This window comes from Typopeltis vanoorti, chromosome 9 (genome assembly GCF_054136105.1).
Source record: "Typopeltis vanoorti isolate ZY-2024b chromosome 9, IOZ_Tvanoo_1.0, whole genome shotgun sequence".
NCBI lineage: Eukaryota > Metazoa > Arthropoda > Arachnida > Uropygi > Thelyphonidae > Typopeltis > Typopeltis vanoorti.
Genome location: NC_143557.1, coordinates 9,024,179 through 9,049,870, shown reverse-complemented (window position 1 = coordinate 9,049,870; position 25,692 = coordinate 9,024,179). Strand labels below are relative to the sequence as shown.

At 36.8% G+C, this 25,692-nt stretch overlaps 1 protein-coding gene across 4 annotated transcripts in view; it reads left to right on the top strand.

The window, feature by feature from the left end:
* LOC150102874 (ATP-binding cassette sub-family C member 5-like) overlaps positions 1-25,692 on the top strand; it is a 1,133,802-nt gene that overhangs the window by 241,268 nt on the left and 866,842 nt on the right. For all 4 annotated transcript variants that reach the window (XM_090397917.1, XM_090397915.1, XM_090397916.1 and 1 more), the window contains one exon: positions 9,367-9,515. In XM_090397917.1, coding sequence (XP_090254043.1) covers positions 9,367-9,515 — 149 coding nt within the window. The remainder of the gene's footprint in view (positions 1-9,366; positions 9,516-25,692) is intronic.

The following is a 25,692-nucleotide window of genomic DNA, read 5'->3' as shown; positions in this document are numbered from 1 at the left end:
TGAATTTGTTAATTTCTGCTCATATTTTGTTGTCCTTACCACATGAGTCTCTCTCCTGGTCTGCTCTTTATACTCTTTGTGCAACTGATTATTACCAATATTCATCTTATGCTGCCTTCAAAGGGGCTTCTTCTTCAAAATTTCATGCTTAAACTCCTCATTCATTTTTTTTGCACTGTTTTCACTTTTTTCAGCCTTTTGACCTTTGGAATACATTTTCACACATTGATTCTGTTGTGTATTTCTTTGCGAATTCCCAAGCAGCATTTATTTCCTTACTGTTCAATTCCTCATTCCATGCTGTCTGCCAAGCTCGTCATAATCACCAGCCTTGTACTTCCATACTATATCCTTTCCTCACATTAAACTGTGTCTTCATATGGCTAGCTGTAACCCAGGTGATCATTTCATGATCACTCTCCCAAACTGGAGTGAAGTGCAAAATCCCATTCACAGTTACATCCTCTAATGAAATGATCAGATCGTAAACTCCCGATGCATTCCATCCTTTACTTACAGTGTGAGATAACTTCTTGAGAGACAATTGAGAAATTCATTTTTCTTATTTCCAAATGCTATTTCTTCATTCCAGTCTTCATACCATCATAATTAAATTCACCCATAATAATCACCTTTCCCCTGTTCACTGACCCAAGTTGCTTATATATTTCTTCATCATCTCCTTCTGCCTTCCTTGGCCTATAGCAACACCCAACTTAATATCTCTTTCTGTGAATTTCCACCTCACACCACACCATCTCAAAACCATTGCCACTTTTTTCCTCTTTTATGTCTACCTTATGTTGACATAATTCCCCTGCTTCAGAGCCATTTAATCATATTTTATAATAAAGTGACAGTAGAATTTGATAAAGGAAATGGCTACACCATGATAGTACTGAACTTTGCAAAGGCATTTGACAGAGTACCACATGGAAAACTATTACAAAAGTTGTCCATGTGGTATTACAAAAATCAGTGATTATGGGAATGAATATGAAACTGGTTTCATGATTGGGATAGCTCACAGACAGACACCAGAGAGCAGTATATGTTGGAGTAGAATCTAGGAGAATGAGGGTAAGTAGTGGAGTGCCTTAGGGTTCTGTAGGATCAGTAGTCTTTAATTTGTATATCAGTGATATGAGAAAGATTTAAGGGAGGATATTCAGTTGTTTGCTGATGATGCAAAACTGGGTAGAGCAATAGTTGATAATGGTAACATAGATATCCCTGCAGGATGATTTAAATATTTAGCATTGTGAGCAATTTAATGTTGCAAAATGTGTGATTATGCATTTCGGGTTGAAAAGGTTACATATGGTGTATCATATTGATAGTAGTTTATTGCAGGAAATTGATAAGGCTAGGGAGTTGGGGATAATGGTGGAAATAGAGTTGAAGTTCAGAGGACATATTGCAAAAGTTGATAAAATAGCTCAAAGATTTACTTGGATGGATGCTAAAAAACATGCTAACAAGTAAAGAGAGAGAATATGTTATCCGTTTTTATAAGGCTATGATTCGGCCACAACTTGACTGCTATGCATTGATTTGGTCATCTGGGTTTCTTGGTGATCATGAGATGTAGAAAGGATTCAGACATGAGTGACCAAGCTGGTGACAGGTCTGTGAAATGCTCTCTGTGAAGATAGATAGGTTAAAGGTGTGTGTGGGTTACAAAGTTTAGTTGATAGGCAGAAAAGAGGGGGACCAGGATAGAAACTTATAAGATACTGAAGGGATTTTATAAAATTGTGAAGTCAGTTTTTCAACATATGACAATTAGAGAACTAAGGTCATCTGTGGAAGTTGCATAAGGGTATGGTTTCATTCTCCTCATTTTCCAAGAGTATGGTTTGTCAGGATGTGCAGACTAGATTTTTTGCATAGAGAGCAGTGAATAAGTGAAATGGATTGCCAAAATTAGTTAAGAGTGTTTTGATAGGGAATGAGTGTAAGAAGAGGTATGATAGGTTTTTGTGTGTTTAAAAGTTAGTATTGTGGGTCTTTTATGATCAGTCTCTAGACTCCATTGAGATACTGGATCATCATCATCATCATAATAATAATAATATAACAAGGATCTGTACTTAAGTTATGTAGATCAGAAAAAGGTCTACAGCAAGGTGTCCACGGAAAAGCTTTGCAATACACTAAAATTATTTAGAGAAAATAAAACATATACAGAGGAATTCACTGCAGTTAGAAGTGAAAAAATACAGGAAAATAATTTGATGTAAAATCAGGTGTAAGACAAGGATGCATATTAGCTTCACTGTTATTCATCATTTATTCATCTTTAATCACATATAATGATCATGTGAGTAAAGAAAGTGGCATTCAACATATTAGAATTGGATATATATATATATAACATATATCTTTGCTTTATGTGATGTACTCCACAACATATCCGGTGCAAGTCTCCAGCATTCGTTAACTAAATTTAATAACAGCTGTAACAAATTTGGCATGGAAATCAGCAGTTAAACCACAAACTATGAAAATTGACAGGAACATAGAAAACTTCAGGTTCATTGTCAAAGGACAACTTACAGAACAAGTAAAATATTTCAGCTACGAGGGTGGTCTGAAAGGTTTTCTGCCTCGACCATAGATGGCAACACTATCAGCAAAATTTTTTTTTCGAAGTTGGTACATCTGTCATAAGCATCCATGTGAAACTGCAAGTCATTCTATCAAGTAGGTTTGTTTTATACAGCTGTCTGAAGCAAAAGTGTTGTCTGTGTCCCTTGAAATGGATAAAATTGAGTATCATGTGGCTATAAAATTCTTTGTAAAAGAAGGTTTAACGGCAAAAGAAATTCATTCGAAGTGCATAAAAGTTTATGGGCACTCTTCTCCTTTATTTTCAACAATTAAGAAATGGGCTGCCAAGTTTAGACATGGCCATACTAGCCTTGAAGATGATTCCACGTGAAGGACGTCCAAAAGTGTAACAACACCAGAAATCATTGATCAAGTGCACAATATTTTATTGGATGATCAGCGAGTCAAAGTGCATGAAATTGCTGAGACTATAGGCATTTCAAAAGAACGTGTTGGATATATTTTGCATGAAGAATTGCAAATGAAAAAGCTTTGCGCAAGGTGGGTATCGTGCTTGCTCACAGCAGATCAAAAATGCACTCGCATGAAAAATCTCTGAACAGTGCTTGGAGCATTTTAACAACAATAAAACTGATTTTGTGCATTGATTTATTACTATGGATGAGACTTGGATTCACCATTACCCACCAGTATCCAAACAGCAGTCAAAACAGTGGACAGAAGCCGGTTGTTCAGCGCCAAAGACAAAGTCATTTCCATCAGCAGGAAAGGTCATGGCATCAGTGTTTTGGGATGCTAAAGGCATTTTGTTTATTAATTATCTTGAAAAGGGTACAACAATAACCAGGAAATATTATTCCAATCTTTTAACCAGATTAGATGAAAAAATTCGTGAGAAAAGACCCGGTTTACGGAAGAAAAAATCATCTTTCATCAGGACAATGCACAAAGGTGTTTTGGCAATGGGAAAATTAAGGGATCTGCACTATGAAAAGCGTATTAGTCTTAAGGGAGATTATATTGAAAAATAAAAATAAATTTTAAATTATAAATTCATTTTTTCATTGTTAGGCCGAGAACATTTCAGACCACCCTCGTATTTAGGCACAGCTTTTATTGAAGATAACAAATTATATATGGAAATAGACAATAGAATAAGCAAAGGTATGGTGGTGAGCCAGTCAAATAAATTTATATGGAATCAAAGAGAAATTAGCCAAAGCACTATACTAGCAGTATACACGACAGTATTAAAACTACTTTAAGTTATGGATCTGAGAATTGGGTTAGAAATAAAGTACTTGATCAAAGATTAGAAAAGACAGATATGAGAGTTCTGAAAAGAATTAGGTGCCTGAACAGATGACTTCAATTGCAGAATGATATTAAAAATGAAGACAGGAAAAATCTTGACATTGTTTTGCATCATCGAAGAATGTGTGAGGCATTAGTATGGTGACTTTAAAAGAATTGGAGGAGAAAGGTTAGCAAAACAGGTGTTGGATGTCAAGATGGCCAGAAAAATACTTAGAGGAAGACCAATGTATAGGTAGATTCATTCAATCATAAGTGCCTTAGAAGAATGAAATGTTAGATACGACAAGACTGGAGTGCTGCCAAGTAATAGACTATTTTGGAGGAAAATTGTTGATAGGAGATTAATGATAAGGTAAACTTAATCATGTAATTCTGTCATAGTAGCCTGAACACTCTTTGAGGGCATATCAGGAAATTGATGATGATAAGTGATTACTTGTGTGATGGACAGCTATATGAGGGCTTTTGTAATAAAGCGATATGTGTGGAGCTATAATGCTAGTGATTATCACAAACTCAGGAAACAGCTTGCAGCTATATTATGGAATGAGAAATTGGACGGAGAAGTGATTAGTGCTACTTGGGACCTGTTCAGGAACTGTTGCAGAGGTAATGTCTGAATGCTTTTCCAAGATCAGCAGGTCAAATAAGGTAGGTGCGAAATGGATGAATGAAGAGATGAAGCACTCAATTTGGAAGAAGAGGACATTATGAAAGGAAGCACAAGATCATTGGTAGTAGTCATTATATAAGGAGTATAAAGAGAAGTACACTACCCTAGTAATGGTAGCAAATGTGCACTATAAGCAACAGTTATCTAATGAGGCCAAAAAAAATTCTAGAGTTTTTAAGTTTGTGGCTAGTAGAAAAATGTTATTATGGAAGGATAATACTGGTTGGAGAAAATGATACAATGATAACCACCGAGGAGGATACAGTAGATATTTTAAGTGAGCAGTCCATAAAGCTATTTTATTCTTGTGTAACATCATGCAGAACTTGAAATCAGTGAGAAAGGAGGAGCCAGTGATGGCGAACAAGGAGAATGTATGCAAGGAATTGAGTAAACTTGACTTAAATAGGGCTGTAGGACTCAATATATCACTACATGTGTTGAGAGAATGTTCCAGGGAATTTACAACAACATTGACATAACTCTTTAACACAGGTTTTAGACTGGCCCAAGTTCCAGTGGAGTGGAAAGAGGGCAAAAATTTTCTGCTTCATAAAAGTGATGATAAAACTAGGTTTCAAATTATAGGCCAATCTGCTTGTCTGGAGTTGTGGTCAAGGAGTCAAAAAGGCCAGTGAGGACCAGGATTCAGAATTGCTTGACAACAGCAACATTTTATCATGGACAGCATTGATTTTTTAAAGGAAGATCATGTTTTAGTAGTCTTACTTACTTACTATAACAAGGTAACAGATGCAGTTGTATAATTAGATTTTGCTAAAGCCTTTGATGGCTTGACTTATGACAAGCTTGTAATTAAATTGGAACTGATGGGGTTGGATAGTAGTTTAGTGCATTGCATTGGTGATTGGCTCTCTGATAGGTATCAGCAAATTGTTAATTAAAGCTGCCAAGGAATTATATTCTTGGGTTCATCCTTTATTCAAGTGTATGCAAACAGTTTGCACATGATGTCACCTCAACTGGGCTGCTTGCATATAGAGGTTAATGATTTCACATCATTTACCTTATGGGATACTAAGGCAATTGATGTGAAATCATTAGCCTCTATATACAAGTAGCCCAATTGTGAAGTAAATTCACACACAAACTTTGCTTGTTAAAGGATGATGGTATGCAGAGTATAAGATTGGTAGGGAGTGTTGGTGGATAGGGCCTGAAATTTCTTGGACATTTTGCTAAAATTATGAGGAAAGCACAGCATATTATGGCAATCATTCAGAGAATAATGACATAAATATACATAATCAAAATACATCATGGAAATTATGGAAATATGTTTCCATAATTTTCATGATGTATTCTGATCGCCATATAAGCATAAAGGAAAGGATACATAATCAAAAGATACATAGGTGTAAGTGTGCTTTGAATCCATTGTATTTCAGACAGACAAGTAGATCAGCCAATCGGATGAACACAAAACTTAAATCTGCAATCATGACTATAGTCATTCCGGTCTTGCAGACCATGTATTGGATACACCCACAGGATATTCTGGAAGAAAACCACCATGTTCAATCACAGCAAATTTAAAAAAGACTTTTTGGAATCTGCAGCTGGACTCAGAAATTAACTTAATTTGAACAATTACGGGTGCATAAAACTTGAAAAAGGCTTTCTGAATGATATTATTTTATTATTATTATTATTACCATCATTATCTAGACCTACATCGAGTCAAAAGACTTATCGTGGGAGATCATTCTTAGGAAACACAGAGTTTATCATACCACTCCTTGAACTCATTGACCATTCTTGCTCTCACCACTCTCTCAGGCAATGCATTCCACAGTTCAACCATCCTCCACTCAAAGAAACCACACCTCACCCTCTTGCTCACAGCTTCCTTTTGTAACTTCCAGGAATGGCCCTTGTCATCGCTCCTTCCCGCTGTTTCTCCAAGTGAAAGAACTCTCCAATGTCTACCCCGTAACTGCCTCTCAACAGTTTAAAATTCTCGATCATATCACCTCTCCTTCTTCTATCCACCAAACTCCGCAGTCCACACTCCCTCAGCCGATTCTCGTAACTGACATTGTACAGTCCTGAAACCATTTTTGTTATCCGCCTCTGTAACCTTTCCATAGTTAATTTATCTCCTTCAACTCCTGGGAACCAAATTTGAGAACAATCGTCTAAGTGTGGTCTGATCAGGGTCTTATACAATGGAATGATAACTCTTTTATTTCTGCAGGTCAGCATCCTTCTCAGTATTGCACAATCCTCTGGGTTACCTTCACCACCTTTGCAATATACTCCCTGAATTTCAGTTTTCTATCAATCATCATCCCCAGATCTCTTGCCTCGCCTACTTCCTCCAGTATAGCTCCTCCAATCGAGTATGCATGCTCCCATCGATGGATCCCAAACTTTAAGACTTTACATTTTGCTGCATTAAACCAAACCCCCATTCATTTGCCCATATGTCTAGTTTATTCAAATCCTCTTGTAGGGCTGCCACATCTGCTCTATTACTGATAACCCTTCCCAGCTTCACATCATCCGCAAACAATTGAATATTCCCTTTCAATCCATTGACAATGTCACAAATATCACATATCAAATTTCACACACACACACATGCACTTCATAATCTAAAATAGGTAATATACTACAAAAAATTACTAATATTCACTAAAATAAAAGATTTATCTGTAAGCCATGTGCAGCACTATTTCTACTATGTGCTATGATAGCACCACATTATGAGCCTCCTGTAATGAGTCTGCTGATCCCATGGTGGTGCTTATAATAATCACAATAAATTAAACATGCCAAGAAATTATATTCTTGGTTTAATCCTTTATCCAAGTGTAAGCAAACAAAGTTTGTGTGTGAAGTAACTTCATGACTAGGCAACTCATATATAGAGGCTAATGACTTCACATCACTTGCCTTAGTATCCCATAATGCAAGGCACATATTCTTATGGACATGTATCATGCTATGCATTATGGGAAGGGTTGCTACCCAGAACTGGTTTCGACCTTTATTGAGGTCTTATCAGTTGGAGCTAGACCCAGAAGTGATATTTCCATATACAAGCAAGGTATTACACCTTATTACTAAAATACTCTGGATTAGAGTTAGATGTTGAAAATTTTTTTTTTGCTTGGTAATACTATAAATTAAAAAAAGCCAAGAAATTATATTCTTGGTTTAATCCTTTTTCCAATTGCAAGCAAAGAAAGTTTGCATGTCAAGTTAACTTCATGACTAGGCAACTAGTATAAAGAGGCCAGTGACTTCACATCACTTGCTTTGGTATCCCATAGCGCAAAGCACATATCCTTACGGACATGTATTATGGGAAGGGTCGATACCCAGACCGGTTTTGACCTTTAGTGAGGTCTCATCAGTGAGAGCCAGACCCAGAAGTGATACCAAGGTTGAAGTAATGTAGTGGCATCTTTAATTTATAGTATAACCAAGTGAAAAAAACTTTCTATCTCTAATCCAGAGTATTTTAGTCATAAGGTGTAACACCTTTTGGCTATGGAAATTTTGTATATGGAAATGTGATTTCTGCGTTTCTTCCCTTAGTATTACTTCTGGGTCTGACCCACTGATGAGACATTAATAAAGGTCGAAACTAGTCTGGGTAGTGACTTTTTCCATAATGCATAGCATGATACATGTCCATTCGGATATGTGCTTTGCATTATGAGATTCAAAGGTAAGTGATGGGAAGTTATTAGCCTGTATATACGAGTTGTCTAGTCATTAAGTTACTTCACATGCAAACTTTGTTTGCTTACACTTGGATAAAGGATTAAACCAAGAATATAATTTCTTGCCATCTTTAATTTATGGTATAATCAAGTGAAAAAACTTTCAACAAATAATCACAATAATGATACTAATAATGAAATGCTGTTATTATTACTTATATGGGAATAGTAATGGAAGGAGTAGTGAATATTAATATGTGTATACAGGCAGATAACAAAGGAATGAAATGGCATTGGATGAAAAAGAGGTATTTGAATGTGAGGAAAATTATGGGATAGGTGGGGGCAGAGAGGAATAAACAGGGACAAGTGTGGAGGAGTTACATCTGAGATGTGGCATGGTTATGACTGGATATTAGGTCAGGGATGAATTTGTTTATAATTACAGAAGATTAAGAAGTAAAGGAGAAGGGACAATATTTTAACATTGATCAAGTTCAATCATCTGAAAATTGTTAAAATTAGTGACGTATGGTTGAATTAAGATGATATTACAAAAACAGAAATGGTCATGTGATGTTTATTGTGAGGATAAGAAAAGAAAGAATGGAGGAGAGACCATTGATATTGAGCAGAATCTCACCTGTTTTTGTCTTCATTTCATTAACACCAATTATGTGTGTCTTGCAATTCTGATAATTTAACTTCTTTTGGTGATACTTCTTACATGATAGTGCCTATCTTCACTTCCAGTAATGTCAAGTTTGTTACAGTATGATACTGTGACAATATAAATTTGATAAAGGAAACAGCCTATAGTAATTTAAGAGTAGAAATACTTGTTTAATAATTTCTGAAATTCTCGAGAAATGTTTTAGACAGCATATCATGGAGGGAACATGAGAATCAAGAGTTCAATTTTGTTGTGACGTTATAGGATATGATTGTAAGCGAGATATCATCCTTTCCCCAGTTGATGAAGAGTGATCAGTCTTGAATCTAAACATAACTTGAAACTTTAATATAAAAATATTTCAGTAAATTTTCGGTTATTATTATTATCATTGCTATTATTATTATTATTATTATTATTATTATTATATTTAGATACCAGAGCCAATGAACAGAAATTTCTTGAAAAGTGTCTGTGCCTCCAGTTATTGGGCATATCTGTGGTTGGAATAACTGTAACTGCATCTACAGTATTTACCATATTTGCTTATTCTCTTTTTGGGTTTACTGTTCATCCATCAGAGGTATGTTTCTTGTATAATATTGCATTTTGTTTAGATATATTTCTAGATTGTTTCTTTCTTTCTCTCTCTCTCTCTCTCTCTCTATATATATATATATATATTCCACTCATACACAATGGTACAACACAATGAATATCAACTGGGGCATAGGTTGAACAATATCTGTGGTTGGAATAACTGTAACTGCATCTACAGTATTTACCATACTTGCTTATTCTCTTTTTGGGTTTACTGTTCATCCATCAGAGGTATGTTTCTTGTATAATATTGCATTTTGTTTAGATATATTTCTAGATTGTTTACTGTTCATCCATCAGAGGTATGTTTCTTGTATAATATTGCATTTTGTTTAGATATATTTCTAGATTGTTTACTGTACATGCTTAATATCTTTAGATAAAATGTTCAGCAAACAGTATAGTTTCTTTCTCTCTCTCTCTCTCTCTCTCTCTCTCTCTCTCTCTCTCTCTCTCTCTCTATATATATATATATATATATATATATATATATTCCACTCATACACAATGGTACAACACAATGAATATCAACTGGGGCATAGGTTGAACAAGGCCCTGCTGTTTTTGTCAGGGAAGCAGAGAGAACACTGAAAAGTTCATCTACTGGAACAAATTCAGCATCAACAGAATCCAAGGTATGTGACATCAGCATAAGAAGTATCAATGGAAAAGTAGTGAAAGAACTGGCATAAGAATTAGAGAAGTACCACATCAACATAATTAATGTTACTGAAACAAAAACAAAAACAGGTGAGACACTTCTAAATACCAACTACAAGATGTTATATTCAAGCAATAATAATGTAGGAAAGGAAGAAGATGCTGTAATTGTCAACACCATACAGAAAGATAATCTTCTTGAATGGTGTATAGAGTGATGCAAATAGACATCAACTGTCCCACAGAAGGTTTTATTAAGGAGAAAAGGGGAGAAATTTTTTGAGTCATTAGAAAAGGTGGGAACATAACATAAAGAAAAATAGATGGATCTTGTTGGAATTTTGGACAGCAGAGTAGGAAATTATTACCAGGCATAAAAAATATTGTGAAAATTTGGAGAAAAAGAGCAGCGCTAATAACAGTAAGTACCTGCTGGATTTCTGTTTGGTACAAAAACTAGTCATTACTAATGCCATGTTCCAGCATAAAAATGTGCACATAGTCGCATGGAGCAAAGGTGCAAGAAATGGGAAAGTCTAACTATATTATTGTTGACTATGATACTTTGCACTGGTTCAGGAATATACGAGTGATTGAAATAGATAATAATCACTGTTCACACTGATGAAATTGAATATCGTATTGCAAAGAAAGTTTTGAAAATAATCAAAGTTGAGCTGCTTTCAGAAATGATCTGTGGAATCAAATATGTAGCTTTTATTCATGAAAAAAAATTAAGTTTCAAAAATGAGAACAAGACCTTGGAATCTAAGGGCAAACTCTGAAGAATACATTGATGGGTTAAAACAGAGAACTGCATGGGTCAGTTGTGTGCAAGGATGGACAAATGAGCATATCATTGTGGTCTCAGGAAGTCAAAGGAGAAATAAAAAAAAGCAAGAATATCAAGAGTTCCTAGCAAGTAAGATGTACTGTGACAGAGAAAAATATAAGAAAGCAATGCAATGTGAAAAAGTAACTAAATAAAAGTCATGGGAAGACTGTGCTTACAGTATTATTAATATTATTATTTTCTTAACCTCAATAAAATCACAAGACTCATCATGAGAAGTCAAGGCTACTCAACACAGTCTGTTGTACCACTCCTTAAACTCATTCACCATTTGCACTTTCACACCCTCTCAGGCAATGCATTTCATGATTTTATCACTATCCATGCAAAAAACGTCTTAACTTTTACTTACTACTTCCTTTTGTGATTTCCATAGATGGCCCTTTGTACATATTCCTTCTCCTTTTTCTGATATATGAAAAATCTCCCTGGTATCAATCCAGTAATTCAACATTTCAATGTGTCAATCATATCTTCCCACTTTTTCTGCTGTTCACCAAACTTCAGTTTGCATGCTCTCAGTCTCTCTTCATAACCAACATTGAACAGTTCTGATATCATTTTCATTATCTGTCTCTATATCCTTTCCAAAGTTATGTCATCCACTTCAAATCCCAGTGACCAAATCTAAGCACAGAATTTCTGATGAGTAAGTTGATGTAAGACACTTACAGTTAAGTGTCTTACATCTAATCAAATTTTTATACACTAGGTCTGATCAAATCCTTATACACTGGGACCACCACCCTCTTATCTCTAGTGGTCAGTGTCCTCTTTAATAATAATATTATTATTTTATGGATATCTCCATGGAGTCTGGAGGCTCATCGTGGAAGACCCATAATAGCTTTTATACATGTAAAATGTATACCTCTCCTTAAACTCATTCACTATCAAAGAACTTACAACTAATTCTGGCAATCCATTCCACTCACTCACCATGCAAAAAAAAAAAAAATCTAGTCCTCATACCCTTCATTAAACAGAGAAGTCAATGGCACAACCAGTTCCACAACACATTCCCTTTAAACACATGATGAAATTTCATCTAGTCCTCCTGTCTTACTGACATTTAGCTTATTCAGTATTCAGAAAACATATCTTCATTCACATCTAACATTTCACCACTCGTTATCCTTCTAGTAAAAAAGCCTGCTGTTCCAGAATAAACACGCTGATAAAGGGATAAAATAGGCCAAGTCCCATTACTATCCAGCAAGGTAATCCATCCACTATAATTTTTGCTCCAACTTGCTGCATAGTTAAAAAAAACCTCCTTACGATTCTCCTTGGATTGCAGTGCTAGTCACCTCTCATATTCTAATTTTTCTCTCCTTACAATATTAGTCACTCTCCTAGCCTGAGCCCTATATTTTTCATGCAACTGTTCCCCATGTCTTTCTTGATATGTCCTCTATAATATCTTTTTTGTCCGCAATTCCTCTTTTATTTCTCTTGTCATCCAATGAACTACAAATTGTTTTGTCCTCGTAATTAAAATAAAAAGCCAAAAGGTTTTGGCTTTTTATTTTAAAATTGTTTTGTTTTGTCCTTATTGCTCAAGGTATGCAATCTGCCATTGCCATCAACAAATTTTTCTCTTTAGTATTCTCCCATTTGATTACTGACCCTGCTTTCTTCAAATTCTTTCATCCATTGTACACCTGCAAGCTGGTTTCTAAGTCTGTGGTAATTGTCTTCCTTATAATTCTGCATAAATTCCTTCTGCCTAGATACCTCTACGTGTTTATTCATCTTCAATCAGACTACATGGTCACTCTCAACAACTAGGACAAATTTGACATCTCAGTCACAATCATATCTTCTGATCATGTGACCAAATCTAAAATTCTTGATCTTCATGTTACTCTCCACGACATACTGCCAAAGGCAGTTCCCTTAGTAGCGAATTCTGCCTCCTATGCCCAGTTTATATTGCTATCATCGAAGTCTCCCCATGATGATCACTCGATTTGCACTTGCCAAATTGATTTCCCTAAACATTTCCTGCTCATTGCCATCTAAATTCCCTGGTCTATTGCAGTATCCCACTAAATATCTTGTCTTATAAACATCTATCTCACAAAGTATACTCTCAAATCCATTAGTATTATTTCCACTGTGATTCTTTACCCTGATAGGGCATAGTTCATCTCTTATCATGAGTAACACTCTGCCTCACCATGTTTACTTTTCGTATCCTGTTGAAATATACTAAAACTTTTGCTTTCTATCCATGTTAGAATATCCTCCTCAGTTAATCCAGTTTTACTGATACCAACAAGTTTAGGAGAGACTGATTCAATAAGTTCCACAAACTCATTTCCTTTATTCCCAATGCTCCTAGCATTTGTATATAGAAAAACCAGTGCATTGCTAGTTTTTTTAATAGCCATTATCACACTCCTCGTATTTCAACTGACTCTGTAATATAGTGTACATCTTCTCATTTCTCATGCTATTATCCCCACACGATGCCATCCCTGCTACGTTCTACCAAAGTAATTCTAGTTTCTGTGCACTGACACACTCATTTGTCCAGAAAACAACAGTCACTCCAAATGCTTGCATCTTTCTGCATTCAAATGTACTTCATGTCTGTGCACGGAAACTAGAATTGTTTTGTGTATGTCTTCATACAGCTCTCCTCCATCCTCAAATATACCTCATGCATCAGTGCATTCCAGACCTCTCTTCTTACACATTCTTGCTATCATCTGATTCATTATCACTGTTCTTCATTGCTCCATTTTGTCATGCCAAGGGCAACACACTCACTATCTTTTCTCAGACACAATTTTGCTGCACTATCTCTAACTTCAATCTCAAATGTTTTGCTACACAATTCCCACTACTTCTCAGACCATTTGTCCCAACCAATTCTATCATCACTTGGTCGATTGGTAGAGCCTCTGCTACTAATGGCTTACGCAAAAAGTTAAGCAAGTTTGAGTATCGTTAGTAGTTAGAAGGGATCAATCGTTCGATGCTGTTGGCACACTCTCCCTCTATGAGTCTTTGGACTCCCTGGAGGTGTCAAATAATAATAATAAATACATTTTCATCCCTTTTCACTGCCAGTGCCACACTCTACTAGGTAAGCAATATTCAAACAGTACTCTGAATAGGTTCATTCATCTCTCTCTTACGGACATCCCTGACTCCTCTTTTTTATGTTATGCCCATACACAAGATTTGATCAACCTATAGTACTCTGTATGGGTAGTGGGTGGGAAAAGGAGAAACTTGTTTACATTTGATTTAAATGACTATAAATTGTATTCCTTGGGAAACACAGCAGAGGGGAGAGTGTTCCACAGAGCAGCAGTTGCAGGGATGAAGGAGGAAAATAAACTTGTTTTGTTTGTTTCTAGGTGTACAGTGAAGGGATGTTGAGCAGCAGCTGCACATGGTCCAACGAGCTTAGTACTGAGTGGAGAAATTATTGATGTTATTTCAGATGAGCATTTCCCATGGAAATATTTGTAGAATATACATATTGCAGAAACCAAACGTCTGTGCAAAATTGGTGGGGAGTGAGTTGGTAAGAAATGTGTCATTAATAAGTCTAATTGCTTTCCTCTGTATTGAATCAAGCATTTTAAGGGAGCTTTTAGGGGCCCCCACCCCATACATGGGAGCAGTATTCAATTGCTGGGCAGATTTGTGATTTGTATAATGTTAACAGCTGTTCAGTGGTGAAGTAATGCCTTGAGTGAAAGAGAAATCCTAGTTTTTTTGAAGCTGAGGATGCAATGGTTGTGATGTGCTTGTGCCAGGAGAGGTTTGATGTGAGGTTAATTCCAAAAAGAGAAATCTCAAACTGTCTGGAAATTTCGGTATCTTAGAAAAGAAAACTGGGAAAAAATGTCATATTTCCCATAAAAAATTCTTTTTTATGGGAAATATGACAGAACTGGGTTTTATTATCATTGAAGATTTTATTATCATATCAGAAATTGAGGGTGGTGTGGTGGTGGTTGATGCTCTGTAGGTTGAGGTCAGTTGTGTAGGGTAGGGTTTATCAAATGAAAGTGAGGATTGTTATGTGCTGTCGTCTGTAAGACTGTGTATTGGGTTGGAGGTCAGCTGAAGTAGGTTATTGATATATAGCAGGAAGAGGGTTGTGAGGGAACAGAACCTAATGGAACCCCAGCATTAGTTGAATGGTGAGAGGATAGGGAACCATCCACCATCACACTCAGTGTGCATCCAAACAGAAAGCTGGCAATCCAACTACAGAAGTCCTGGGACAGACCAAACGATGGTAGTTTGTTTAGTAAGCCTTTGTGCCAGACCAGGTCAAAGGCTTTGGAGATATCAAGTGTGACCACTTGAGATTCAACAAACTTCTCCATGGCATTTCCCCAGAGATGGGTGACATCTGAGCAGATCTCCTGTTGATGGAGATACGGAATCCATATTGGTGGTCATTTATTAGGTGGGTGTCTTGAGGACACCCACCTAATAAATGAAGAAATAAAGGAAGCATCTCAGTCATGTCTAAAGTTTTCATTACTTTAGACAGGACTGAGGTAAGTGAGATAGGGTGGTAGTTGGATGGCAGTGACTTGTCACCCTTCTTAGGAATGGGTTGAATATAGGCCAGTTTCCAGTTTGTGGGATAGATTTCAGTGGAGTAAGAGAGTATATATGTAGACGACATAGGATAGGAGTCAGTTCTGGTGCACAAACTTTCAGGACAATTGGAGGGAATGCCATCAGGGCCAGGAGACTTTTTTGTGTCTAATTTGGACAGTATTTTTCTGATCTCATCCTGGCAAAAGGATATAGGGGGCATTGTATGTCGGGTGTCTGGAATGGTTGTGGGACATTTCCCATTGTCAGTTATGCATGCATTGCAAGCAAAGTGTGAAGCCAGAAGATTGGCTTTTTCTGTGGGTGATGATGCAGTAGAGCCATCTTTGTATGATAAGGGTGGGAATAGTGTTGGGCAGAAGTTACAGCCAATTGCTTTGGTGAGAGACCAAAAGGCTTGGCTGTCATTTGGACAGGCTGCTAGTTTCCTGATTTTTGCTCTTTCGAACTCTGTTTTGGAAGCATTGATTTTTTTTTTTAATTTTTTTTTTTTCATCTATTCTGGGCTTTGGTATAAGCTCTAAAGGAGGGTGGCGTTCTTGATTTAAGCCAGTAACACTATGTCCTGTGTTTCCATCTGTACAGCCTTGGCACATCATTTGAAGAATCAGGGTTTAGTTAGGGAATGGTAGTTCAGAGTAATGTGTGGAATGTATGTTTCCATGCTGGTGAAGATTACTTTGCTAATAAGTTTGGTGCATATGTTTGGGTTGGAAGGCTGGAAGCAATATCCAACTATGGGAATGTGGCATAGAAGTTGAGGAGGCTGTCCCACTTGGCACTGTTATAATGCCAAACTACTCTTGTATGGGAGTGTCTGTGTAAGTGTCCTTGCATGGGGAAGGAGATGAGCACTAGATTGTGGTCAGAATTACCCACTGGGCTCACTACTTTCATTGTGTATTTTGGAGGGGTCTTTGGTAAGGAAGAGATCTAGGGTGTTTTAGGAGTGGTTCAGGTTATCTAGTATTCTGGTTAGCATCTGAACAAGTTTTGTAAGGTCGTTAGTGATGGCAAATGTTTCGGCATCTCTGCCTGCAAGATCTGTGCAACTGGAGGAGGAAAGCCAGCTGGTGTTGTGGACATTAAAATCTCCTAATAGGATAATTTCACTGTTGGAAAAGTAAGATTGCAGGAAATCAGTTTTTAAGGAGAGGAAATTAAAGAGTTCAGAGTGGATGGTTGCATTGGGGGTGCTATAGAGACAGCAAATGAATTTGATTGAGTGGGGAAGGGATGTTTTCAACCAAAGAAGGTCAAAGTTGGGTGATTCTAGGTTGGGTGCTCTTTGGCAAGGTATGTCAGAGCGGAGGTATGTGCAGACACCACTCTTGGGACGAAAATTTTTAAAGAGTGAGTAGTTTGGAAGGTTGAGATAAATAGTGCTGGAAGGAGGTGAGATTTGAGTTTCTGCCAGAAAGAGTAGGTGGGGTTTGGTAGACTGAAGGTGGTAGTGAACACTATTAAGGTTGGAGTTTAGGCCACGGATGTTGGCGAAGTGAATGTGCAAGGTTCTGCAAGGCATACATTTGACTGCAAGGATCTTGCACGTTTCCTATGCAGTGTCTACATACTGGTTTCCATGGTGGCTACTAGTGGAGTCACTTGATTTTTGTACCAGTTTGACTTTCTTGTAGTCGATCATCCAACTGGTGTCTTCATTTCGACGTTTTTCTTCAATTCTCTTCGAAGCTAGCGACCTTTTTCACTCTGTGCAAGCATTAGGTCTGATCGAGCATGTATGCGTGATTTGGGGTAAGTGTCTTTGAACTTGTTGTTCATCGCTGATATTAATTTACTACTTCCAATCTTTCTCTCTCTCTCTCTCTCTGTTGACTCTCCAATTTCCACTCTTCTCCTGTCTCTCCCATTCTGTCGCTTCCTCTCTGACATCCTTCTCTCTTTTTCATACCTACCCTAGTTCTTCTTGCACTTGCTAACCTCTACAGCCTCCTAATATCTTCATTCCCCCCCTCAACTCCATCTTTGTTCCTTTAATCTCCTTTCTCAGCAGTTCTGTTTATCTCTCTACACAGCTTGCTTTCAATTTACATTCACACATGCTTTCATGGCCATCAGACAAACCATCTCCTTCCGGTACCTTTTTAAGGAGGCTAACCCGTTTAGTTGCCGCTCCAATTTTACTTTCCACTTACCATATTGTCGTGCCTTACGTACGATGTTATCTCCATGAAGAATATTTATACGTGTGAATAGGCTTATGTGTTCATCAGACATGTTGTAATAGGTTTCACGGTATAATAAGAACACAGATGGTTAAGAAAATAACTATTTATTAACTTAAAGCTAATATTTCGCTGGTATTATATCCAGCATCTTCAGAGCACACAACACTAAGTTTCTTACAAATGTAAGACAACCACAATCCGGTGTAACAGTGGGGACTAGTATAAGGGATTGCAGCGTGCAACATAAGACTAAAGTCCTAATCTGGCACCATCTAGGTTTAAAAAAAAAAAAAAAAAGTTTTGAAATAGTAGTCAAAAAAATTCAAATTGAAAAAATATAAATTAAAAAATATTAATTTGGTCTTAGGATGACTGTCTCCCAAATCTTTGGTAGATTTATACAGCCATACTTGTTAAGGTTTGGAGTATGTTTTAAGGCTTCTGTTGATTCCAGTAACAACCTCTCTGACTTGTAGAAGTTCTGTGCATTACTTTTGTTTCTTTCCAATTGATCCTGTGTGCAAGGGTATCCAAAGCATGGTCTTCCAGACCCGACTTACCATAGCGAAAGTGTCGGATATATTTTTTGTGTTCACTGAGGCGGATGTCCACATTTCTTCCTGTCTGTCCATAGTAGGCTTGATGGCAAGAACAGAGCACTTCATAGACACCTGGATGTGATAAAGGAGTGCATTTGTCCTTAGGTGAACGGATGAGAGTTGCTAATTTTATATAAGGTTTAAATACTGTGCGTAGTTAGTGTTTATTAAGCACCCTAGATATCTTTTCAGATGTGCCTTTAATGTATGGGATGGTGATGGTTTTGTTGTAGTCTTCTGTGGTAGATAGAGAGGATTTATGGGTAGCATTTAGTATGTTATCTATTTTGTGGGAATTATAACCATTGATTAAGAAGGTTTGACATAGGTGAGAAAGTTCAGCAGTGAGAGCAATGTCATTGGAACAGATTGCTCTAGCTCTATGGGTTAGTGTTTTTAAGATACCATTGTGTATTTTTTTTTTTTTTTTTACCTAGATGGTGCCATATTAGGACTTTAGTCTTGTGTTGCACGCTGCAATCACTTATACTAGCTCCCACTGTTACACCGGATTGTGGTTGTCTTACATTTGTAACAAACTTTGTGTTGTGTGCTCTGAAGATGCTGGATATAATACCAGCGAAATATTAGCTTTAAGTTAATAAATAGTTATTTTCTTAACCATCTGTGTTCTTTTTATACCGTGAAACCTATTACAACTTCCTGCTGCCTAAGTTTCATTCATACATAAATTGACACAGACAAGCTTTATCCCACTGGATATTGTGTTTAGTGTTGACACTAAACACAATATCCAGTGGGATAAAGCTTATCTTCTTCATAGATGCAAGTTTAAATACGAATGAATTTTCAAAGAAAGTTGTGAAGCCATTTTACATCAGCCAAATCTGAATCGAAATGATTGTCTCTCTCTCCCAAAAGTTTGGGAGATTCTTATCTTATGTAAAAACCAAAGAAATAGTTTTCAAGAATTATTTAATATTTTATTAATATTAATTTCTACCATGTGGCAACAGTTTTTAATTGGTAATCCATCGACTGTTAGTTATGTACTTTGTATTCCATTCCTTTGAATTGCTTGTCTACATCGATGATGTACTGTTTATTTCAATATGCAATATTTCTATCTTTATTTTATTAAAGTTAATTACTGTGGTTATTATTATTATTATTATCCAGGCCTCCATGGAATCAAAAGACTTATCGTGGGAGGTCGTTTTTAGGAAACACAAAGTTTATCATACCACTCCTTGAACCCAATGACCGTTTCCCCCTCCAACCACTCTCTCAAGCAATGCTTTCCATGGTTCAATCACTCTCCATGCAAAGAAATCACTCCTCACCCTCTTGCTCACAGCCTCCTTTCATAACTTCCAGGGATGGCCCTTGTCATCGCTCCTTCCCACCGTTTCTCCAAGTGAAAGAACTCTCCAATGTCTACTCCGTAACTGCCTCTCAACAGTTTTTGAATAAAGATTTTGAATAATTGGGTCTTTAAACAGTGGTAGTGGACAGGGCAACAACATGTTAGAACAACTGCCTGCTAACTTGTTGAACACAATTGATACTATTAGATACCATACTGAGACAATAATATCCTAACAAAAGACAATACATTCATATAAAAAAAAGTAATCAATTTCAATAGCACACAGTTAAAAACCAATATTGGTGACAAATATAAACAAAATAATACCTTCCTTTCTATTAATACGTAGCCTATTTTTTTTTTTTTTTTTAACAGCCCACATCATCCAACTTCTCATCTGTCTGTGAAATAACTTCCCGACTGGACTGCTTTCATATAGAGGCTAATGACTTCACATCAGTTGCCTTTGTATCTCGTAATGCAATGCACATATCCTTACGGAAAAGTATAATGCTATGAATTATGGGCAGGTTCACTACCCAACCAAGTGATCATCATCAAATTCCTGACATGCACCCTCAAGGGGGAGTACAGGATACGATAGTACTACATGAAAAATTTACATCCTTACTAACTTCCTATCTACAATTTTCCTTCAAATCAGTCTGCTACTTGTCAAGACTCCAACATTATCAGATCTTATATTTCAATCATCTAAGGCACTTTGTACCATATCAATCCACCTATATCTTGGTCTTCCTCTGGGTCATTTTGCTGCCAACCTGGCAGAGAACACTTGTTTTGCTAATCTTTCCTTGCCCATTCTGTCAAGTGACCATACCTCCTGAGATTAGCTCTGCTAATGCATTCCTGGATGCTGACAATGTCAAGTTCTTTCCTAATATCCTCGTTTTTAATATAATATTGCTATTGATGCCATCTATTCATGCTTCTAATCTTTCTCAGAACTCTCATATCTGCGGATTCTAGTCTTTGGTCAAGTGTTTTACTTCTGACGCAGCTCTCAGATCCATAAGTTAAAACTAGTTTGAACACTGTCTTGTATACAGCTAATTTAGTGTTCCGACTAATTTCTCTTTTATTTCATATGAATTTATTCAATTGACTTCCTACCATACCAGCTTTGTTGATTATGTTGTCTATTTCCATATTTAATTTACCATCTTCATTAAAAATCGTGCCTATGGAGCTGAAATGTTTTACTTGTTCCACAGGTTCTCCATTCACAACACAGTTGACATTTTCAACTATTCTACCTATTTTCATTGTCTTTGTCTTTTTTATTGCTGACATTCATACCATATCTATTACAACAGTTATTCAATTTAGTCAGGGAATCATGCAAACTTGTAGCGGATTTATTTAGAAGTATAACATCGTCCGCATAAAGCAAAGAGCCGACATTAACATCTCCAATTCTGATATCATGTTTAATACTACTTTCCTTCATAATGTGATCCATATAGATAATGAATAACAGAGGGGGATAATGTACATCCTTGTCTCACACCAGATTTAACATTAAACCATCTTCCTGTACTTCCTTCAATTCTAACTGCTGATTTACAACTCAAATAAAGACTAAGTATTGCTTGATTTAATTCCCCATTGACACAATATAAGTGTAGTGTTTTCAATAGCTTCTCTCTTGGCACCATGTCGTGTGCCTTTTCCAGATCGAAAAACGTAAATAGAGATCTTTGTTATATTCCCATGCTTTCTCAACTATTTGTCGTAAAGTGAAGATCTGATCCTGACAGCCTCTATGTGGCTTGAATCCAGCTTGTTATTCACCAAGCTTTTCTTCCACAATTCTTCTCAATCGTTTTCCTCAAGTATACTGGCAGAAATCTTGCCTGGAACACTCAGTAGGGAAATACATCTGTAATTCTCACATTCAGTTTTATTTCACTTTTTATATATGGGTACTATTAGAGCTCTACTCCAATCATCGGAAATTCATCCCTCTGTCCAGGCTTTCTGAACTATGCAGTGCAGCCACTGTAAGACTTTTATACCACCATACTTCAGCATTTTCGGTCGAATATCATCTACTTCTGCTGCCTTTCCACATTTCAACCCTTTGATGGCTTTTTCTACTTCAAGCATGGATATGTATTCCTGACTGCATGCCTGGTGAGTGTTATTTTACCACTGTGCTGTCATCACTGCTTGTTTCATTTAGCAGTTTTTTAAAGTAATTACTCCATACTTCAAGGATATCTTTTTCTCCCATTTTCATGTCACCTTTATCATCTCTAACTCCTTTTACAGCACTCTTTCCTCCATTCCTAAGTTTCTTCAACAACTTCCAGAATATTTTGCCACCTTCTTGATATTTATTTTCTATATTCTTGCCGAAGTCTTCCCATGACTTTTGTTTAGCTAGTTTTACACAGTGTTTAGCTTTCTTACATTTGTCTCTGTATTCTCTAAGAGCACAAGCTGACTTATTTGACAGGAACTTTTGATATGCTTTCTTCTTTTCCTTCACTGCCTCTTTAACTTCCTGTGTCCGCCATGGAGTTCTGATTTTTCTATCCTTGCAGACAACTTCACCACATGCCTCTCTGGCTGAATCAATCAGGGTTTCTTTAAGGCTTGCCACTGAATTTCCAAGGTTTGGTTCCTGTTCTCAAACTTTTTCATTTTTTCTTCAATAATCTTTGTGTATTTTAGTCTACAGTTCACATCTGAGAGCTGCTCAGCTTTTATTCGCTTTTAAACTTTCTTACATGTTATTCTTTTCAATGTGAAATTCAATTTTATCCTGCTCAAGACTAAATTATGATCACTTCCAATTTCAAACCCTCTGTACACTCTGGTGTCCTGCACCAGGGAGAAAACATCACTATCAACAATAACATAGTCAATGAGACTTTTCTTATTCCTTGCCTCCTCTCTCCATGTGAATTTATGCACAATTTCATGTTGGAACATTGAGTTAGTAATAACCAGTCCATGTCCTGAGCAGAAATCCAACAAGTATTTGCCATTATTATTAGCTTTGCTCTTTTCTCCAAATTTTCCCAAAATTTTTTTGTATGACTGACAATCATTTCCTACTCTGCTATTTAGATCCTCAACAAAGCCCAACTTTTCCTTTTTAATTGTGTCAGTTGCTTTTTCTAAATCAAAGAATTAGTTCAGAATTCCTGGACAGAGGGATGAATTCCCGATGATTGGAGTAGAGCTCTCATAGTACTCATATATAAAAAGGGAAATAAAACTGAATGTGAGAATTACAGAGGTATTTCCGTAATGAGTGTTCCTGGTAAGATATATGCAAGTATACTTGAGAAACGGTTGAGAAGAATTGTTGAAGAAAAGCTTGGTGAAGAACAAGCTGGATTCAGGTCAAATAGAAGCTGTCAGGATCAGATCTTCACTTTACGACAAATAGTTGAGAAAGCATGGGAATATAACAAAGATCTCTATTTAAGTTTTGTCGATCTGGAAAAGGCATACGACATGGTGCCAAGAGAGAAGCTATTCAAAACACTACAGTTATATTGTATCAATGGGGCATTAAATCAAGCAATACTTAGTCTTTATTTGAGTTGTAAATCAGCAGTTAGAATTGAAGGAAGTACAGGAAGATGGTTTAATGTTAAATCTAGTGTGAGACAGGGATGTACATTATCCCCTCTGTTATTCATTATCTATATGGATCACATTATGAAGGAAAGTGGTATTAAACATGATATCAGAATTGGAGATGTTAATGTCAGCTCTTTGCTTTATGTGGACGATGTTATACTTCTAAATAAATCCGCTACAAGTTTTCATGATTCCCTGACTAGATTGAATAACTGTTGTAATAGATATGGTATGAACGTCAGCAATAAAAAGACAAAGACAATGAAAATAGGTAGAATAGTTGAAAATGTCAACTGTGTTGTGAACAGAGAACCTGTGGAACAAGTAAAACATTTCAGCTACATAGGCACGATTTTTAGTGAAGATGGTAAATTAAATATGGAAATAGACAACAGAATCAACAAAGCTGGTATGGTAGGAAGGCAATTGAATAAATTCATATGGAATAAAAGAGAAATTAGTCGGAACACTAAATTAGCTGTATACAAGACAGTGTTCAAACTAATTTTAACTTATGGATCTGAGAACAGGGTCAGAAACAAAACACTTGACATAGAGTCCACAGATATGAGAGTTCTGAGAAAGATTAGAAGCATGAACAGATTTCGTCAATGGCAATATTATATTAAAAACGCGGATATTAGGAAAGAATTTGACATTGTCAGCATCCAGGAATGCATTAGCAGAGCTAATCTTTGGTGGTATGGTCACTTAAACAGAATGGGCGAAGAAAGATTATCAAAACAAGTGTTTTTTGCCAGGTTGGCACGAAAACGACCCAGAGGAAGACCAAGATATAGTTGGATTGATACGGTACAAAGTGCCTTAGATGATAGAAATATAAGATCTGATAATGTTTGAGTCTGGACAAGTAATAGATCGATTTGAAGGAAAATTGTAGATAGGAAGTTAGTAATGATGTAAATTTTTCTATCATATCCTGTACACCCCTTGAGGGTACATGGCAGGAATTTGATGATGATGATGATATTTCCAGTATTGCTGATTTATGATATTACAATGAATTGAAATGAGATAGCAAAGAAAAATCAAGAATGGTATATTTGCAGAGCTGTATGGGGGGGGGGGGGGGATGCAGTATGTTAACATGTGGTAAGCATTCGTGTTAAGGATGAAATTTTGCAAAAGTGTTGTGTTATGTGTGATGTGTACATGAGATCAGAATAATTAAGAGGTAATGTGAAGGATCATGAGAATGAAACAGGTAAAATTGAAGTGCTTGTGAATGAGAAAGTAGTGCGAGCATGAGAAAAACAGGAATCCAAGATAGACAGTGGAATGTGGGGGGTGGGGGCAAGGCAGACAAGGAGAGACACAGCATAAGGAGAGTGGAAGTTGGAAGCAGTAGTAAGTGCATGTGTGAAGATAAATAGCATAAGAATGGGATGGCCTGAGGTGTAAGGGAAGTATGTGAATGTGAGGAGATATACAGGGTGTTCGGGATAAATTTGACATATTTATAATTAATTATATTTTTCCGTAAGTTACATGTATTAACACACACTTCTCTTCATTTAAAAGTTTGGACCCTTCTTCATTCATATACAAGATGTCAGAAAGGATGGATAGCTGGAACCCACCTGAATCATGGAAGAGAATAACTTGTATCATGATGATTAGTGCCCGCCATCAAAATAAGGATATTACGACTGCTGCCCTATGCTCCCTGAATACAGTAAAAACAATCAGGCATGAACTAGAGACTTGCAATGGTGACTACGAGGATGTAGCAAGAAGAAAGATCCCTAGCAGACGATCTGATTGCGTTCGTACAGCAGAATTCCTCGCAAATCTGCAGGAAACAGGTGTTGAAGAACCCTGGCATTGGAATTCGGGCTTTGTTCGTGGAGTTGCTAACTGTAGTCAAGCCCTGGATAACAAGGGTAGCCAATGGTAGGCCGTATGTATGGCAGCAGGATTCGGCCCCTTGCCACACCTCTGGGAAAAGTCAAAAATGGTTGTCTGAAAATTTCTACGACTTCACCAGTCCAAATGTTTGGCCTCCAAACTCCCCAGACCTTAACCCCATGGATTATTTTGTATGGGGCGCAGTTGAAAAAGACACCAATCGCACTTCCAGTAATACAAAAGCCCAGTTAATGGATAAAATTAAAACAGTTTTTGCGGCCCTTCCCAGGGAGACTGTAGCATCAGCTTGTTCGAGGTTCCGAAGCAGAATTGAAGCTGTGATCGATGCTAATGGTGGTTATTTTGAGTAAATCTTGTTGATAGTATTGTAATTAACTCTGCCTGTAATGTTTTTTTGTCAATTCATTAAATTTAATAGA